Below are 17,420 nucleotides of genomic sequence, written 5' to 3'. Positions count from 1 at the left end.
GGCTGGAATTTTAAGAAAAACATTACCCTTTCAAACATTGATGGATCTGCCACTGTTAAATGTTGTCCATCTCAGTATGCCTGTGGCATACTGAGTGCTGGGTGACAGGTTTTTTTAATTATGTTTTGAAGAGGACTCTGACTTGTTTTTTATAATGTTGAAAATCTTTGTCTTGACTCATTTCTGTAATAAACTTCTGGCAACGGGAAGCTATAATTTATTTACGTAGAAATTTCTCATCTCTATTATCGTAAAGATGTCTTAGCAATTCTATTCTTAGGATTGCACAAATGGGGCATAAATCCTGTTTTTCTTTTAAAGCAGATTGTGCTAGGATATAAAACATCAAATGTGTGAGATTTGTGTCCATCTGAATGATCAGTTTGGTTTTTATTTCCAGGGACAACCTCAGTCATCAAGTCCCACCATATGTAAATGCAGACCACTAAGCAGATGATATATTTAACTTGTTACACAATCTCTTCCATGCATTTAACAAGCTGCAAGAATTCAGAGATGGTCTTCCCAGTGCACCCTACAATAGGCAACTATTTGGTTTCAAGGTCTTGAAGCTATGCAGCTCTTGGCCCTTTTTTCTGACCATTCCTGGCAAACTTATTTTCACTTTTCAACCAAAGAATGGCAGTGCTGCTGCTGATCCCAATACACTCATCGACATCATGTTTTCTTTTACAATCTGATATTTATGCCTGTTCTGTGTCTCTGTAGAGAAGTTGCCATGAGTAAGTTCAGTTGTCATAGCTGCAAATTTTATGGTGTAGTCTAATATTCTTTCATGGTTCCCAAATTTCTTTTTGATGTGCAAGTCCTTTCATGCCTTAAGGAAGCATAGAAGAAAGCACAGAAGTACTTGAAACACTAATAAATAGGAGCCGGAGGCTGATATTATAGGCCAACTGGGTGTAGGAGGAGCTGATGTCTTAATGATGAATCAGAAATGCTAGGAGAGGGGGAAGGCATGTCAGGAAAGATTGGGAAGATGCAAAACTTGAAGTGACACAGCGAGGTCAATCACTCACAAAAAAAAAATCTCTTTCCGGAAGCATTTGGAATGGACATGAAAAGTGCAAAACTGTCTTTGTGGGAACCAGAGAAAAGGAAGCAAGACAATGCCTAAGTGGAATAGTTTGGCTGAGGTGATGGATCAGAAAGTCCGTATCTTTGATACATTAAGCAGAAAAAATTCAACAAGTGCAATTCAGAGCGTGGATGTGAGTGTGTAAGGTGAATTCAGAGCTGAAGACCAAGCATGGGTTATGGGTCTGAAATAGGAAAAGATTGTGTTCTCCACCTCGATTGAAAAAGGAAGGAGGAAAATGAAATTTAGACAGTATTAATCATCCTGCTGTAGCCAAGGTAAGGATGAGCAATGCTAGTCTTCCTCAGAAAGTTCTGAGGGAAAGGGTGGTTTGGAACAAAATGGGATTTGAATCAGAAAGGGTGATTTGTGCGTTGTCCACATAGAAATAACAGTAAAAAGTATGTTTACATACATTCAGCAACACAGGGAGGAGGTCTATACAGAGCGGGGCAATGTGCCAAAGACCAAAGTTTTGTGGCAAAGCTTGGCTGTGGATGAAGTCTCTTCCAAAGAAGTAATGATTGGAGCAATAAGAGGGGAAACATGAAGACAAAGTCACAGGAGCCACTAGAGACTGGATTCCATAAAAAATGTGGTCTTGAGACCCCAATCACCATTGGGTCCAAGAGAATATGAATGTTGTTTCAAGCTGCATCAGACTTTCCATGGAATATGGGGGCCACAGGAAAGACTGGAAAGTGTTTGGAAGAAAACTGAAGAGGCTTTGCAAACAATGAATCCTGACTGTGTGCCCAAATTGTGATGCTAGAAAAGCTTCCTGTGGTCATTTAAAGAAGAAAGAAATAATACGTTGACATGGATCTGTACTTCTACAGGACTTAATTTGTCTACCTTTGAAAAATGTGAACTACCCTAATAGCTTTCCAGAAATGTTGACTTGTGGAAATACAGTGACTTTAGTGCTGATGATCTGGACCTCAAGTTCCCAGTTACATTAGCAATTGATCAAAGTCAAGGCAATGAGTACAGGAAGTTCCTGGTTCTTGTGAAAACCTTTAGGTTTCAGCTCAGGACACTTCAGAGAATGTTCTGAGAATCTCTGATAAAACCCTAAGAGATGCAGAATCTATATAGTGCAGCTCCCAAAATCCAACTAATTCAATACAGTTCTATATTTAATGTTGTTCAGCTACAGAGTAACACCACTGCAGCGTGGAAAATCACTGGCAGACTTACAGGGATATGCATATTACCCAGTATGACAGAACCAAAGGATGAAAAATTACTATCAGACTTTGGTAAAAAGTAGGGAAGTCAAAACAAGCACAAAATTGTAGAAATACAAAACTTCATCATAGTTTAGACACAGATGCTTTAGAATTTGGGAAGGTCACATAACAAAACCATACAGAAATGTCACTTTCTTGCAATGAGCTGAACACAAAAGAAACATGTTATAAAGAAATTGGAAGCTTCTGCTCAGTCTTTTAAAGCAAAAGAAAAACAAGTGCTGGCAGAGGAGAGTGAAACAAAGGGCAAAGAGACTGAAGAACAAAAGTCTTCATGGACTGATCTTTGTTTTCCAGACTGTGTGTAAAAGCAATTTAACAAGCGAAGACATGAACATATTTGAAGATACTTTACTTTACCAGATCAAAACTAGAAGGCAGCTGAAATGGCCAACAGACCAGTTGAAGCATGTTCATCCTGTAGTAACAACTTAAATGTTTGTTTTAGTTACTGTACTGGCTGGAGTGCTTCGTAGTGCAAGACTAGTGAGCAGGGTCCATCTGTCTGCTGCATGGCACTGTCATGGGTCCTCTTCATAAAAAAACAGAGAAGAGGAAGCAAAATATAGGTTGATGGAAGAGTTTAGCTGGGTGGACAGATGAGAAAGGCCACTATCTCTGATATGTTATGAAAGATGAGAAGATTCAGCAAGGTGCAATTCATAGCTTGGTTGTGAGAACATAAGGAGTGATCAGAGTAGAAGAGTTAAGTTTGCCTAGGTCTCCTTTACCTTGATCAGTTAACTTCAGCAAACTTGACTGGCTCATTAATCTGGATTTTTTTGACACACCCACATCTGTGCCACTAGATTGACCATCAGAGTATTTTTTGTTAGCTCAGCTGCTTTCCTTCCCTGGAATCCTCCAAAAATAACCTTTCTCAAGGGCTTAATTTCCATAGTACACCACACTCTGAATTCCCCAAAGATTGTAAACACTTAAAGGAAAGCATAAGCCAGACCTAAATGCCTGGTATTACTGTTATCAAGTCTGCATTGCTCAGATACCAGCAGCTGCTGTGGCTGGGATCAAGGGCACCACACTCATGGGCATTGGAAGCATTTGGGTAGTGGAAGCCACTCTTGGCTCTGTGCCTGCTCTGTCTACCGGCAGGACACATGCCTCAGTGCTTTCTCTCCCACTTTCTTTGTGTATTTACACCTGTAGATGGGATTCCTCACCCTTCTGGAGCTTCTCTGAGGAGGAAGGTTTCCTGCTGGGAGCTGCTGCCTACTGCTTCAGTTCAGTTCTCATCTTGTCACTCCTACCCCAGTATAGGGATGCTGCCTTACACCTCAGAAGTCCTCTCCAGCCTAGCTAGCTTCACTTCAGCACGTTGAACTGACCTGTTCTCTCTCCTGCCTTTATGCTTCCTTGGCTGTGATTCAGACTTGTCTGCCAGGTTTGCTGAACACGCTCTGCTCTCCATAATCTGGGAGTACCTGAGTCTCCAGTGATGTTGTAAAATCTTTAAAACGTGGAAAACACCCTACTTTGAAAAGAGCTTCAGGTGTAACTTGTCTCCCAAACTTATGGACCTGCTTTTGTTATGTGAACTCCTCTGAATCTGGTTCCTGCAGCTACCTTGTCCATGCCTTTTCTTCACTTTTCCTTTTGCTTTTTTATTAAACCATGTACTGAATGGGGAGCCCTGCCTTGTGGGGGAATGCAGGCAGCAAAACATGGCTGACCAGGGTAAAACAGCTACGTTTAATATTTGTAAAGGGCAATTCAGGTATGCTTTCTGTCTATCACTTTATCTGCAACCCTTCTCAACACACTTCTGCCTGAATATTCCCACAGGTTAGGTTTGAAGTGGCTCAGGGAGCAGGATGGCTCCAAGAGTTGAAGCCATGAGACCTGGCACTATTTGTGCCAGAGAAGTTGTGAGAGAGAACACCCTGGAAGTGTTCAAGGCCAGGTTGGATAGGACTCTGAGCAACCTGGAGTCTAGTGGAAGGTGTCCCTGCCCATGGCAGAGGGGTTAGAAATAGATGATCTTTAAGGTCGTTTCCAACTGAAACCACTCTATGATTCTATGACTATCTGTGGTGGACCCTCGGCTGCCCCAGGACAGCTGCCCTGGGCAGTGTGCTCAGCCCCTAAGTAAACCAGAACAAGCTCACCTGAGGTGCAAAGCCTGATGCCTCCAAGTCTGTCTTACCTGTGCTCCCCTCAGGTCTCTGTGCAGCTCCCTCAGGATGTACCACAGAAAATGTCACTCCTACTCAGGGCCTTGTCTCCCAGGGTGCCCAGGGTGACTATGAGGCCCTGTGCTGGGGCAAATCACAGAATCATAGCATCCTTAGGGTTGGAAGGGACCTCTGGAGATCACCTAGTCCATACCCCCTTCCAAGGCAGGGTCACCTAGAGCAGGTTACTAGATGCAAATAATAGCACAGGAACGCATCCAGGTGGGTTTTGAATGCCTCCAGAGAGGGAGACTCCACAACCTCCCTGGGCAGCCTGTTCCAGTGCTGTGCCACCCTCAGTGTAAAGAAGTTCTTCCTCATGTTCAGGTGAAACTTCTTGCATTTTAGTTTATGGCCATTATTCCTTGTCCTGTCGCTGGGCACCACTGAAAAGAGTCTGGCACCATCCCCGCGGCACCCGCCTTTAAGATATTTATATGCATTGATGAGATCCCCTCTGAGTCTTCTCTGGACTAAACAGGCCCTGCTCCTGCAGTCTCTCCCCGTAGGAGAGACGCTCCAGTCCCCCCAGCATCCTCGTGGCCCCCCATTGGACCCTCTCCCGCGGCTCCGTGTGTGTGGGGTGTTTCCCGGACCCCCCGCGGTGTCTCCGCCCGCCCCCCACGCGCTCCGGTACCGGCGCCGCATCCCGCGGGGGCCGCGCTGAGGCCCCTCCCCCTTCCCTGCCCCGCCCCCTCGGGGCCCCGCCCGCGCCCCGCGCGCGTGCGCCGCCCGCCGCCGCCGCGCAGGCGCAGCGAGGGGCGGGCAGAGGGTCCGGAGCGGGACGGGCGCGGCGGCCGCTCCCGGCGGTCTTCGCAGCGGGACCCCGGCGCGGCCAAGGGGATGCGCCTCCGCCCGGCCCGGGCAAGGGGACGCGGGCGAAGCGACGCCGCGTGCCAGGCCGGGCCCCCGACCGCCCGCTGCCGCTCGTCCCGCAGCCCCGCGGTCGCGGAGCGCGGGCAGTGCCGCTGACCGGAGTCGCCCGCTCGGGCCCGGCCGGCCCCGCGGCCAGGGAGGGAGGGAGGGAGGGAGGCGCTCAGGTACTGGGGCGGCCGCGCCTCGGCCCGAGCCCCCGCGGGGGCCGTCGGGGCGGCCCGGCCTCCCCCCTGCCCTCCCTTCCCTCGGCGTGGAGGATGGTGCAGCCGCCCGCAGCCCCCGAGCCGGGCCGGGGCCGCCCTCCCCGGGGGCTGAGGGGATGAGCCGTGCCCCGCCGGGTGGTCGCTAGCGCAAGGATGACCACTCCCGCCCTGCTGCCGCTCTCCGGGCGGAGGCTGCCCCCGCTCAACCTGGGGGCCTCCGCCTTCCCGCACCACAGGGCTACCTTGAGACTCTCCGAAAAATTTATCCTGCTCCTTATTCTTAGTGCCTTCATCACCCTGTGCTTCGGGGCGTTCTTCTTCCTCCCCGACTCCTCGAAGCACAAGCGCTTTGACCTGGGCTTAGAGGATGTGCTCATTCCCCACGTGGACACCAGCAAAGGGGGCAAGAACCTCGGCGGCTTCCTCATCCACGGGCAGGGGCACGACGAGCACCGGCACAGGTAGGTACCTTGCTCGCCGGCGAGGGAGCGGGACTGGGGAGAGGGAGATCCCTTAAAATAGGTCCTTCCCGTACTGCTGTTCCTCCTCTCTCCGACGTCCTCGTGTCTTCCCAACGTGCATCAACTTCTGAGCGCTAGCCTGGTGTCCTCCAGCTGCCACATGTAGCTGTGGCTCCATGTTTTCTTTCCCAGTGTGAATTTAGCCTTCTGGCGAGCGAGAGCTGGGAGGATAAATATGAGCTGTCCTCCAGTGACTGATTTATTTTCTCACCCTGGCCAATTCCCTGCATCAGTCATGGAGAGAAGGGGGTTAAGTTATGGCGTTTGTGGAGACAGTGTAAGTGACTGAAAAACTGCTGCATCTCTTCTGTAGCTATTATGTGCTTACTCAAAACAGCTGCTTGTTGCTGAATAGTGTGCAAGAACTTTGATCTGACAAAGACTGCATGCTGTGATCCAGAGGCTGTCAGCCTCTGATGAGCAGGACACGGAACTAGTGCATATGGCACAATTGCCTTTTTCTGGCCCTTAAACTCACTTGTAATTATGTTATTCCAGATAATTGAAGTTGCCGGTTGTTGAGTTGCCTTAATTGTATTTGCCATTGTAAAGAACTTGGAGATAAGATAAGAGTATCAAGGTTTTATGTCATACTGTTGATAGCTTTTTGGGGGCCACCTAAAGCTTTGTGTGGTGTAAGCCTCTAAATGCTCAAGGCTGGGTCATGTGAAGTAAAGCGTTCAAAATGGAGATAAAACCCCCTTAAATTATGGTTATACAGTGTGCTTACTTCTAACATACTTTAATTGCTTAAATCCTGCCCTAGTGCCTAGATCATAGTGAGGCTGACAGATCTCTCTTCACTGTCAAACATGTGCTAAAATATGATGATGGGTGATAAAAGATCTGCTCTTCCATACTCAAATTAGTAATACAGTGAAATTTGAAGAAAGGTTACTTATGTTGGTAATGTTCCTTTGAGAACAGTTTAAAACGTATCTTTTTTACGTAAGTATTATTTAAAGGTTATTTGTGCTAGATTAAAAGGAGAGGTTTTAATTGACCTCTTTTTATTAATCTGTTATGAGTTATAAAGAATACCTAAATACTGTGGTATTTTTCCTTAAGGCATCTTTGCTGTCGGATGCCTTAGGCCACTTACATGAGCCCTTTCTCGCTATCTGAAAGGGCATGGATACTTAATATTTAACAAGTACTTATTTTGTCTATGATGTTAATTGCTGATGTGGTTAAATGTTGCATTAAGGATAAGTTTAGACAGTCTCTAATATGCCTTTGAAGTTCTCTTGTTTCGCTGTGTGTGTTTTTTTTTTCCTGATGTTATTTCTTAGCTTCCCTGGTTCCTGTTGCACATTCAGTCAAAATCAGTTTCTAAAATATGGGACAGATGAAACAAAAAGAGAGTTCAGGAATTTTCAAAACTCCAGCTGTGACTGTTGTACCTTGTGTTGCTCAGTAGATGGGCTGTAGAAAAAGGAGTTAGTTGATAGTGATATTTCATGTGGGTCCTTTACAGGTTCCTTCTTGAAGTGTAATTACTGAGGCCACAGCTTTAGTAATGAAGTACGTACGTTTTTGTCTGTCATGTGTAGATAAGCAGTAACTTAAAACTGTTGGAACTAAATGCATTTTTGGTTGTTTGGGATATGTTCTTAAGCGAAGTGGTTATCCTGTCATCAGTCACCTCTCCTACTGTTCCTCTATTGCTGTAACTGTGTGTACCTTGCCCTCCATTCAAAATTTCCCTGTCATGTTCTTTTTTTTTTTTTTTTATGGCCACGTTTTGAATTGTTATTTGAGCAAGAATAGATATTGTTCCTGTTGTTTTAGCCCTGCAAACCACTAGATTACTCTAGGCATATCTTAACTGCTTTAAAAGCCTGCCTGCTTAACCTGCTTGTAAGACCCTTGTGTGAATGCCACAAAATGCATTGTGAAGCAGGGTTACGTGCTATACTTTCAAAACAACCTGTTTGGCTGATTACCATACAGTCTTATCAACAAGCTATTTCCTAGCTTGGAGCTGATGTGGTGGCTGCTTTCCATAATGGAAAACACTTGTTGCCATTTTCTTTATCGAGTTCTTGCTCCTGGGTTGCAGGGACATTGATAGATGGTATTTTGAGGAAGTATAGGGTCTTGGTGGTGAGTTCTAGATTACTTGTTATATCTGTTTGGGATGGAAAATTTTGTTCTGCCTGCTGTCAAGGAGCAAAGTCATGCGTCAACTCTATAAGTGTTGGTTTTTGGGTAGTGCAGAGGAGTTATGGTACAAAAGATCAAGAGAAGTTAACCTACCCTGAGTACGAAGGAGGATGCAGTCTAAGATGTGCAGTGTGAGGATGGATTGACAAGTTGTATTTCCAGAAATTGAGGGACTTAGGTAATCAGATCAAAGGTCATTCATATGAAGCATACACTTGATCATGAAATGACAGGTGTTTTGATTTAGTCACTAAAAAAAAGTGTTTCTTCTGTGAATGCCAGTATTGACCTCTATCAAATGATAAAGTGCTCATATTAAAATGCTGCTCCCTTGGTATATAGGCTATAATAATTTAATGCACATTTTGCCGTACTCAAATTTTTAGCTTTGTAGGCTGTTGGAAAATAATTTTGTTTCTATCTTCTAGCAAAATATAGCAATGCTGTAGGTAGAAAGTTGTCGTGCAGCTATGCTTTAGTGTTGGGTGTACAAACAATGGTTCCCACAGGACCTTTTCTGTATTCCTTGCATTGCTTTCCCACCTTCTCCCTTGGGCACCCTTGACATTCTTGAGTGCTTTTATTATTATTGTTACAGTGGTTACCCCTTGCTGACATTAACTTTACATCTTCCATTAAACTGTTTTCCTTACTGCTCCCGTCCCTTTTTTTGTTTTCCCTTCCAGGCAGAAAAAGGCAGGAGGCGGGGGGGAACCCTGCTCCCTTCCTGATGTTCTTAAATATTTATTCAAGAATTACAGTGTCCTTGCCTATCATCCAAAGAAAAAGACATTTCATGTAAGGAGATGGTTAAAATCTGGAGTAAAACTGCAATTTATATTTTGGGAAATGGGAGGGCTGTATTGCAAGGTGATGATCATTTTCAGCTGCTCATTTCATCGGTAAACTCTTCATGTGCAGCATAGTGCATGGGGAATGAGTTAGTAATGTTGGAAAGATGCACCACAAAATTTTGCCTCTGAGGGGAGGGAGAGTGGAAAAGACTAGTCCAGGATTTAGGAAGATATGTGCATACACACACTTTTAAAAAATAAATTTAATTTCTTGAAGATGAATTTCTCTCCATTTCAAATAGGATATTGCAGAGATTCTGGAATTAGAGCTGCATGGTTTTAAAGATACATCTTGCCAAACTAACTTGAGTGTCACTCAAAATTTGTTACACAGCTTTAGATAACTGTCACTTCTCCCAAACTTCTTAAGGGGTTTCTTACTACCCAGTTACTTTTCAGATGTCTTAGGTATTTTATTCTTCCATACCAGGCCTAAAAGATAGCTCAGGAACCAAATCAAAACATTCTTATGGCATCTTGGCATCTAATGTAAATGAGTGAGAATGCAGATGCCCTGTAATCTCCTTGATTTCTCAGATTTTTTGAAAACAGGATTATCTGCAATACAAAAATGGAGGGAACTTGTTTATTTAATGATGTGTCAAGCAGCTGCTCTTTATATTACTTTACAAAAACTAAGATCATTTCTGTGGTAAAAGAGCATTAATCTTAGAGGCAACGAATAATGTAACTTTAGGAGCTCAAAGCAACAAAGCTACTTTGTAACAGCAATTCGACTACTATTGTGCCAACAGTTAAGTCCTTCAGAATTTGCAAAGCTGTATCTTCAGCTGCTAAATTCCTGTGTATTGCTGAAGTCATACTTTCTGTCTGTGCTTAAAAAACAAAAACAAAACACCAACCCTCATGTCATCAGGCTGATAGCAGGAGCTGTTAATAGAAGTGACCACCTCAACTACCTTACCCTCTGTGAGTGAGTAGGTATAGATCAGTTTAAATCATGCTTTCAACTTTGTTTCTGGAAAGCTAAGGAATATTGATTTCCATGTGATGCAAAGATATAAGCTCAGCAGTCTGACATGACCAGTTGAGAGTCAGCAACTGTATGGCAATAGTCTAAAAGTGCTCTTTCTTCTGTTGCTCCATATGTGGTTGTCTCTATGGCAGTAGCAGCTCCTGTGTCAACTCATAGGAGGTGAAAATAACAAAAATTATTCTGAGGAGCTTTCAGTCTTAATTTTTTCTTTTAAATTCTGCATTTTTTAAAAAGAAGCAGGAAAAGCTTAACATACTTCTTTTGAATCCCTTTATCTTATCTGTATGACTTAATTAGCCATACTAAAAGTGGGCAGAGGAGATAATTTAACCTCTGTTACTGGGATCAGTGTGTTCTGTCATAAAAGTATGTAATGCTCTTTGCTCTTCCTTTCCCAACTTTACTCTAGGCACAGCTCATTAGTGTAATTAACAGTATTTGCTGTTGTGATTCAGCGAGCCTGTTTTTTCCCCTGAAAAATCAGGAGCCGCTGTGGTGTCTGCACCCCAACTCCTACTCCATTCAGTTTTTCATTGCAGACTCCCCACAGTCTCTTTCAAGTGTGGGCACTGAGTTTAGGCTGAGATGCTTGATCTAGAAGCAAGGATTTTCTAGGGTGCAACACGCAGGAGATACGGGTCCTCATGGTTACATCTCTGGAGCTCAAGTAGTAGGTTCCAATTCAGGGGTCAGAAATATCTTGTATGTCTAGGGCAAAGTAGGCATAACTGACTGGTACCAGTCTTCAACTGTTGAAACTACTGCAAGAGCACTGGCCCTCTGTATTGGGAGACTTTTCTCAGCTGGAGTTTTTAGTAGACAAATATAATTCTTCATTCTGGACTCCATTTTGAGAAGGGACTTGAGAGATGATGCTGGTACTTGAAGATTTATGGGAGTTTGATTTCTTCTGGAGTGCCCACTTTATACCCTTAAACTCAATTGGGATTTGTCCTGAAGTTGCACTGGGCAGTGGGAGAGGTGCCCTCTTGTATTATTTCTGAGGTTCTGCTGGAATTAACGCATTATGTTGTAGGCTGAGAAGTGCTTTCAATTTTGAATTACAAAATGCAAATTCTAGACCATCTGTCTAGATGTCCTCCCTCCTCTCCCCCATCTGCTGAACAGAGTAGAGCATGTGTAGAGCGCTGCTTTCTTCATGTTCTTTTACTGTACTCCAGTTTGTCAAAGTATTGCCTCTATTATGAAAGAGGGGAGTCAAGAGCTGGTGTTCTCCAGTTCTTACTCTTTTCAGTTAAAAAAAAAAAAGTTTTAACTTGTTGGTTTTCTGCATGATCTATACTTTGTCTACATGCTGGAAAACAATCAGGCGTGGGAAAACTGCAGGAAGCCTGCTGGCTGGACTTACGCCAGCTAGTGGGTGGGAGGCAGTAGCAATTTGGTTCATTCGTAGTTTTGTAGATTAAAATCTCAAAAGAACTTTAGCATAAATGTGGGTTGCTTGATTATGGTAGCAATGGAGGCAATAGTAAGCAGCATGGCTAGTTGTGGGCATAGTGCACTACAAGAGTTCTCCCATTGTTTGATCCTCTCAGTTTCCTGTAGTAAATACAAATATCTCGATCCTACTCAGCTAGTTCTGAGTTATGGGTTTTTGCTTCCTTACAGCAAACGTCACCAAACTTGTAATTAGTTTTTCATACAGGTGTGGTATGTGCACATGTTTTCATAACAACTGAACTGAGACTGAATATGGGCAAAGAGGAGAAATTTTGTAATACCTTTATTTTCTTCTTATGTCCATCCCTAGAAAGCCCATAAAATTAAAAAACATGGTCAATGCTTTTATTTTACCATTCTGCACTTCCATTATTGCAGCTGTCAACGTTGAGAAGAGACTGGTCTCGTGGGTAGGCAGCTGTTCCTCAGAGTAGTTATTCCAGCTAACAAAGTGGGAACTCGGGGACACCTGTTTGGGTATAGCTTGTGGGATTTGTTCTTTTCCCTTCATTTTCAGATGCAGGCTCAAGTGAGTGCTATCATCTGTCTTAATTCAGTAATAAGATTATCACTTTATTACTGAAATTCAGAGTTCTCTTGCAAGTTAGCTGTTTGTGGAGAGAGGAGTGTTCAACAGGCCAACAAGCCTGTAAGGGCAAGAAAGGGAAAAATAAGTATCTTTTTTCCTGCTGCCTCAAACCTTGAAATAAAAAGTCTGAGGGTTTCAAATGTCCTGTATGACTGTAACTTTTCTGAAGTATCTGCATTTACAATCTAATGGTTTTTCTCTTATTTGCTCAATATGACCTAGGATATTTGTCTTCAAATTCAACACATAGATTTTGCTTTATTATTTTATTGTACTGAGAGTGAATACATTCATTCATGGGGGGAGGAATGTTGGGAAAAGTTTTGGTGATTGCTAGGTTCTTGTCATAGGTTTGCTCATAAAATTTGTGGGATTTTGATTCCTTTTGTCTTTGTTGTCTAGAGTCCTGTACGGAGGAAATTATGTAACTTCATCCATTCACTCTAAGATCTGGAGATTCTGTGTTATTGTTTGAGATCTTCGAATACTAAATAATAAGGGAGATAATTTCCCTGGTAACTTCCATTCTTGTTTTTTTGAGTACAACACCAGGTACACTGGTGTTTCTAAAATTAAAAAAAAAAAAAGCTTAGAAGATAGGTTAATAAATGGCCTATAATATTATTATGTCAGCTAGACATTGCTTTTTAAAGGTCTTTTTGGCCTTGTTGCCAGAGCAAACAAAGTTTGTGGACATGCTGTGTGTTTACCTGTAGCTCTTACTGACCCTTTGCTGTTCTGTATTCCTCATTCTTCCCTCTAGGATCTCTCAGCAGCAAAGGGTGACCTGTCGAAATAAGTGCTAAAGGAAGGATCACAGCTGTGAGCCCAAGAGTCATTTGTGATACTTGGTCTGTGTTAGTCAGTCTGCACAAGTGTAACTCTGAACCAGCCACATCACTTGTCCTCTGTTCTTCACTGATTGCTGGAGAGGGGTGATTGGAGATTAATGCTGTGGCAGGGAAGAGCTGGATTTTATGGGACAGCAGTAGCAATGAGGTGTGTTACTGAGGTGGTAGGAAACACTGGGACAGAAAGTGGAAGGCTATTGGTGTTTGAACTACAGGACTGTGTTAGTTCTTCTTAGAGGACTTATTTGCCCAAATGTTGAATCATATTTGCGATTCTCTCTTGCTTTTTTTCTTTTTAAATTCTCTTATGATGCACACTGATGAAGAGGATTACCTTCCATGTGGTATTGAGCATTAGTTTCATTAATGTTTTATGTGCTCTATTACTTGCTAGTCACCTCTTAAACCACCAGAGGATTTTAAAATGCTTTCCCAGCTCCTTGCAGTTACTGCCATTGTGGCTTACAGTGGACAGCTAGCTATTTTCCATGATTCTATTTGAGAGAGCAAGTTTGAGGTTCTCACTTGGCTTAACATTATGTAATCTGATCAGTATGGCATGAGCAAAATTACAGCTTTAAGGGAGTGCATGTGATGAAAGTATTTTCTTGCTATATAAAGCTCTAGGAACTCTTAAATGAGATAACTCTGTAAACACCAGGATGCAGAAATGTCACTTTTCATAGAATCCTAGAATGGTTTAGGTTCAAAGGAACCTTAAAGATCATCTAGCTCCAACCCCACTGCCATGAGCAAGAACATCTTCTACTAGACCAGGTTCCTTAAAGCCCTGTCCAACTTGGTCTTGAACACTTTCAGGGATGACGAGTCCACAGCTGCTCTGGGCAACCTGTGCCTCACACCCTCACAGTAAAGAATTTCTTCCTAACATCTAATATAAACCTCTTCAGTTTAAGGCCATTCTTCCTTGTCCCATCACTACATGCCTTTGTAAAAAATCTCTCTCTCCAGCTTTCTTGTAGGTCCCCTTTAGGTACTTGAAGGCTGCTAGAAGGTTTCCACGGAGCTTTCTCCAGACTGAACAACCCCTACTCTCAGCCTGTCTTCATAGAAGATGTGCTCCAGCTTTTTATATGCTAGTAGGCAGTTGGAAGACTTTTGCAAGATGGTATTCATCTCAGCTGAGTTTTAGCACTGTTTGCAGTCCAGCAAGGCATTTGGAGCTTTCACAGACAGGCTGCATAAGTAGTTTCTCCCTCTCAGTAATTTGCTATCATATCTCTCTGTGACCTGCTGACATGTTTTAATGTCTGAAGTGTACAGTCAGGCCATTTATGAGCAGGTGACCATCAGTGGTAAATCAGACTAATCCAATTGACTTTTTATTGGATCAAACTGAATGTGGTCACTAAGGGTAAGAAAAACGTACCGTCTGTGGGATTGGTATGTCCCTTAAATCCTTCAGTGGGAAGGGGAGGATCACATCTGCTGTATTCTCGCTTTGAATATCCTGCTGGATAAATAAACTTGTGCTGAATATACTGGGTTCTACACTTGGTTTAGGTTTGTTGGCTAGTAAGAATAGCTTCCAGCATGTGCTGTTCCCTCAGCAGATTTTTCTGGATATGTTGCTATCTTTATAAACGTGTTGCATTTTGAGTGCTATTTGCTGTTTTTCCAATGCAAGTTGTGGGATCTGCTTTCGCTCGAGAATACTTTCATCCTTTCTGTAGTATATTTAGAAAATCGTAATCCAGAGCTGACTTTCTGGACCACAAACTTCCTGTTTGTTTTTATTACTTTTGTGACATGAAATTTGCTCTGTGCTTTAAAAATAGAACTTGAAAAACACCTGCCACTCTCTTGGCTTGTTTGAGATGGCAAAAGTAGAGGGAAGGATGCTTAGAGAAGAGGGAAGTTATTTTCCTTGTTAAGATACAATATTCCTCTCCTCCCCCCCTTTTTTTTTTGTTTCCAAAGAAAGAAAGAATTCTGTCCTGAAAAAATGATAGTGTGAACTAGTTTGACTAAGAACTGTGTTTCTGGTGACCTTTTAAATCTCTTAATCAGGTTTATCTTGGAAACAGTGATGACTATTTAATTCTAAACTTAATAATTGCAGATGATGCAAGCAGTGCTATAATCACACATTCTTAGTTTCCTAAAGGCATCTGTTCTGCTGTCACTGGCTTCTGTTCGAGTTGAAAATGTTCTCCAAGTTTTTAAGTGCTGTATGTAGTGAATTCTGAATTGCAATGCACAGTGTTCTGGAGAAGAAATGACTGCAGAGGGTTAAGTGGGCTCTTCTGTTTCATGGAGCTCTGATGTTATAAAGGGTATTCAAGAAATTCAGATTTTCAAATTTTCTACAGATAGTAGAATCCGTGGCAATTGAAATATTAATGGGTCTCTGAAACAGCCCTTTTCCAATAAATACATAAAAATCAAAACAAATGAGAAACAATGCTAACAATTAAAAAAAATTAACTTTAGTTTTATCACTGTCTTGCACATTATTTTAACTGGTTGTTGCTCAGAACTGTTAAAAATACTGATTTAGGTACTTAAAAACAGTTAAGTTGGATCTGCTGATTGTTATACTTGTTAAATTGGTCGAGATCAGTGCAGTGAAAAGTTAATAGAATTTGAATGTTACACCTATTTCTATGTGAAATGAGTTACTATTTCACATGCCAGAGGATGGATCTTAACTGCTCTTCAGTAACTGTCACCCTAATGACTAAGAATTTTTTCAGTTTTATGTCATGTCTGGGAACTTTCTCATTTTGGGAGTTTGATACCCATGGAAGGATACTAGAGATATCACGTATACAGATATATTATCTGTATATATACAGATATATATATCTGTATATTACAGATATATTATCTGTATACGTGATATCTATAAACTGCTTGGTGAAGTGGATAATCAGTTGTCACTGCTATCACTTAAATACTTGAATGTGAAACTTTAAAACCAATGATTAATGAGGTGACCGATATTCTACTGGAAGTTTTTATAAGTAACTTCTGTATGAACTTGGTTCAGCATTTTCTTGAAATTATATTAGTGAACATGATGATTGGGAATAATTCAAAGTTGTACTGGTAACCAAAGGAAGCTCTTTTGTAAAAACAACACCGAAATCCACCCAAGTCCCCACCCCAGACCAAACAATAAACCCTCTCATCACCCCATCATTCTTGGTATTTATGTGAAAAACAATGGCAGAAACCAGTGATGGAAGAGAACCTGGAATCTTTCTGACAGACTTCTACTCAGCCCTGTGTTGGCATTGCAGCATTTGACTGCTGCTTGTTGGCCAAAGCTGGCAATGGTAGACAGTTTATTCACTCAAAAAGTGAGTGCCTAATGGTGACTTTGTTCTTGAGTGTGTTGGTGAAACAACAGAATTTTTATCATTGCTCCATGTGACCCCCAGGTCCTTGCTTTGCTCTGTTCTCTTTTGATATGTTTATTTTGGTTTCTATAAATCACTTGAGTACTAATTTTATTCCGATGGCTGTGCTGTTGTGGTTATGCTCAGTCATTCGCTTGACACCCCGTCTCCCCTTTTTAGACATAATTTTCTCAGAATAGCATCTGGCCGTCACACTATGGTGGGACTAGATCATCCAATCTACTGCTATTACAAAGAAAAATGAGGCTTGACATATTCATGTCAATTTGGCAAGGTGCCTGAATCATTGTGCTCAATGAAATATGTGACATTTCAAGTGGTAATGTAACCTGCAGGAGCACTGGCAGAAGAAACTTGAGGCAGTGCAAAGAAAATGCCACGTTTGCTTGGGCTGGAAGGTTTAGATGCTGACACAAGCCACCTGACCAATCCTCATCACAAGATAGTTTAACCCATTCCGATATTTCATTTTATTCAAAATTTTTTATTCTCCAGAATTTGTTGGTGGTGGTCCTAGAAAAAGTTAAGTGCCTTTTGAGTTCAAAAGCTAAAAAAACCCAAGGAAACATCCATGGAGCTTCCTTTCATACATTAACAGGTAGACAAACTAGCAACTAGCCCAAACTCCAAAGTGGTGTGTGTAACTTTTGAGTAAGTTGTAATTCCTTGCTTTTCTATGGTTCTCTAGCAAGTTGGTTTTGAACTTTCATGGATTCATAGTATGGAATTTTTAGGAAAAAAAAAAAGCAAGCTATGTAATACTGTCTAGTGTTTTAGTAACTAGAAAATATGTAGAGGCATAAAAAATTAAATTACTCCAAAATATGATACTTAATAAATTCATTTTTCTTTCTGACTTCTGTTAAGGAGAAGAAATTCTGGAACCTGTACAGACTGTGAGTAGAATTCTTCCAAGCTGTCTTGAAAAATTCCCTTAAACTGCATCAGCCATAACCTTGTTCTTACCAGCTT

General features: G+C 42.2%; 1 protein-coding gene across 1 annotated transcript in view; it reads left to right on the top strand.

Annotated features, from left to right (window-relative positions):
• Positions 1-5,312: 5,312 nt before the first annotated feature.
• MAN1A2 (mannosidase alpha class 1A member 2) overlaps positions 5,313-17,420 on the top strand; it is a 133,070-nt gene continuing 120,962 nt past the window's right edge. Inside the window, exon 1 of the mRNA XM_064644562.1 lies at positions 5,313-6,084. Within this exon, the coding sequence (XP_064500632.1) occupies positions 5,777-6,084 (308 nt within the window). The 5' untranslated portion in view covers positions 5,313-5,776. The remainder of the gene's footprint in view (positions 6,085-17,420) is intronic.

This window comes from Pseudopipra pipra, chromosome 2 (assembly GCF_036250125.1).
Source record: "Pseudopipra pipra isolate bDixPip1 chromosome 2, bDixPip1.hap1, whole genome shotgun sequence".
Taxonomy (NCBI): domain Eukaryota; kingdom Metazoa; phylum Chordata; class Aves; order Passeriformes; family Pipridae; genus Pseudopipra; species Pseudopipra pipra.
This window is presented reverse-complemented; position numbering and strand designations above follow the sequence as displayed.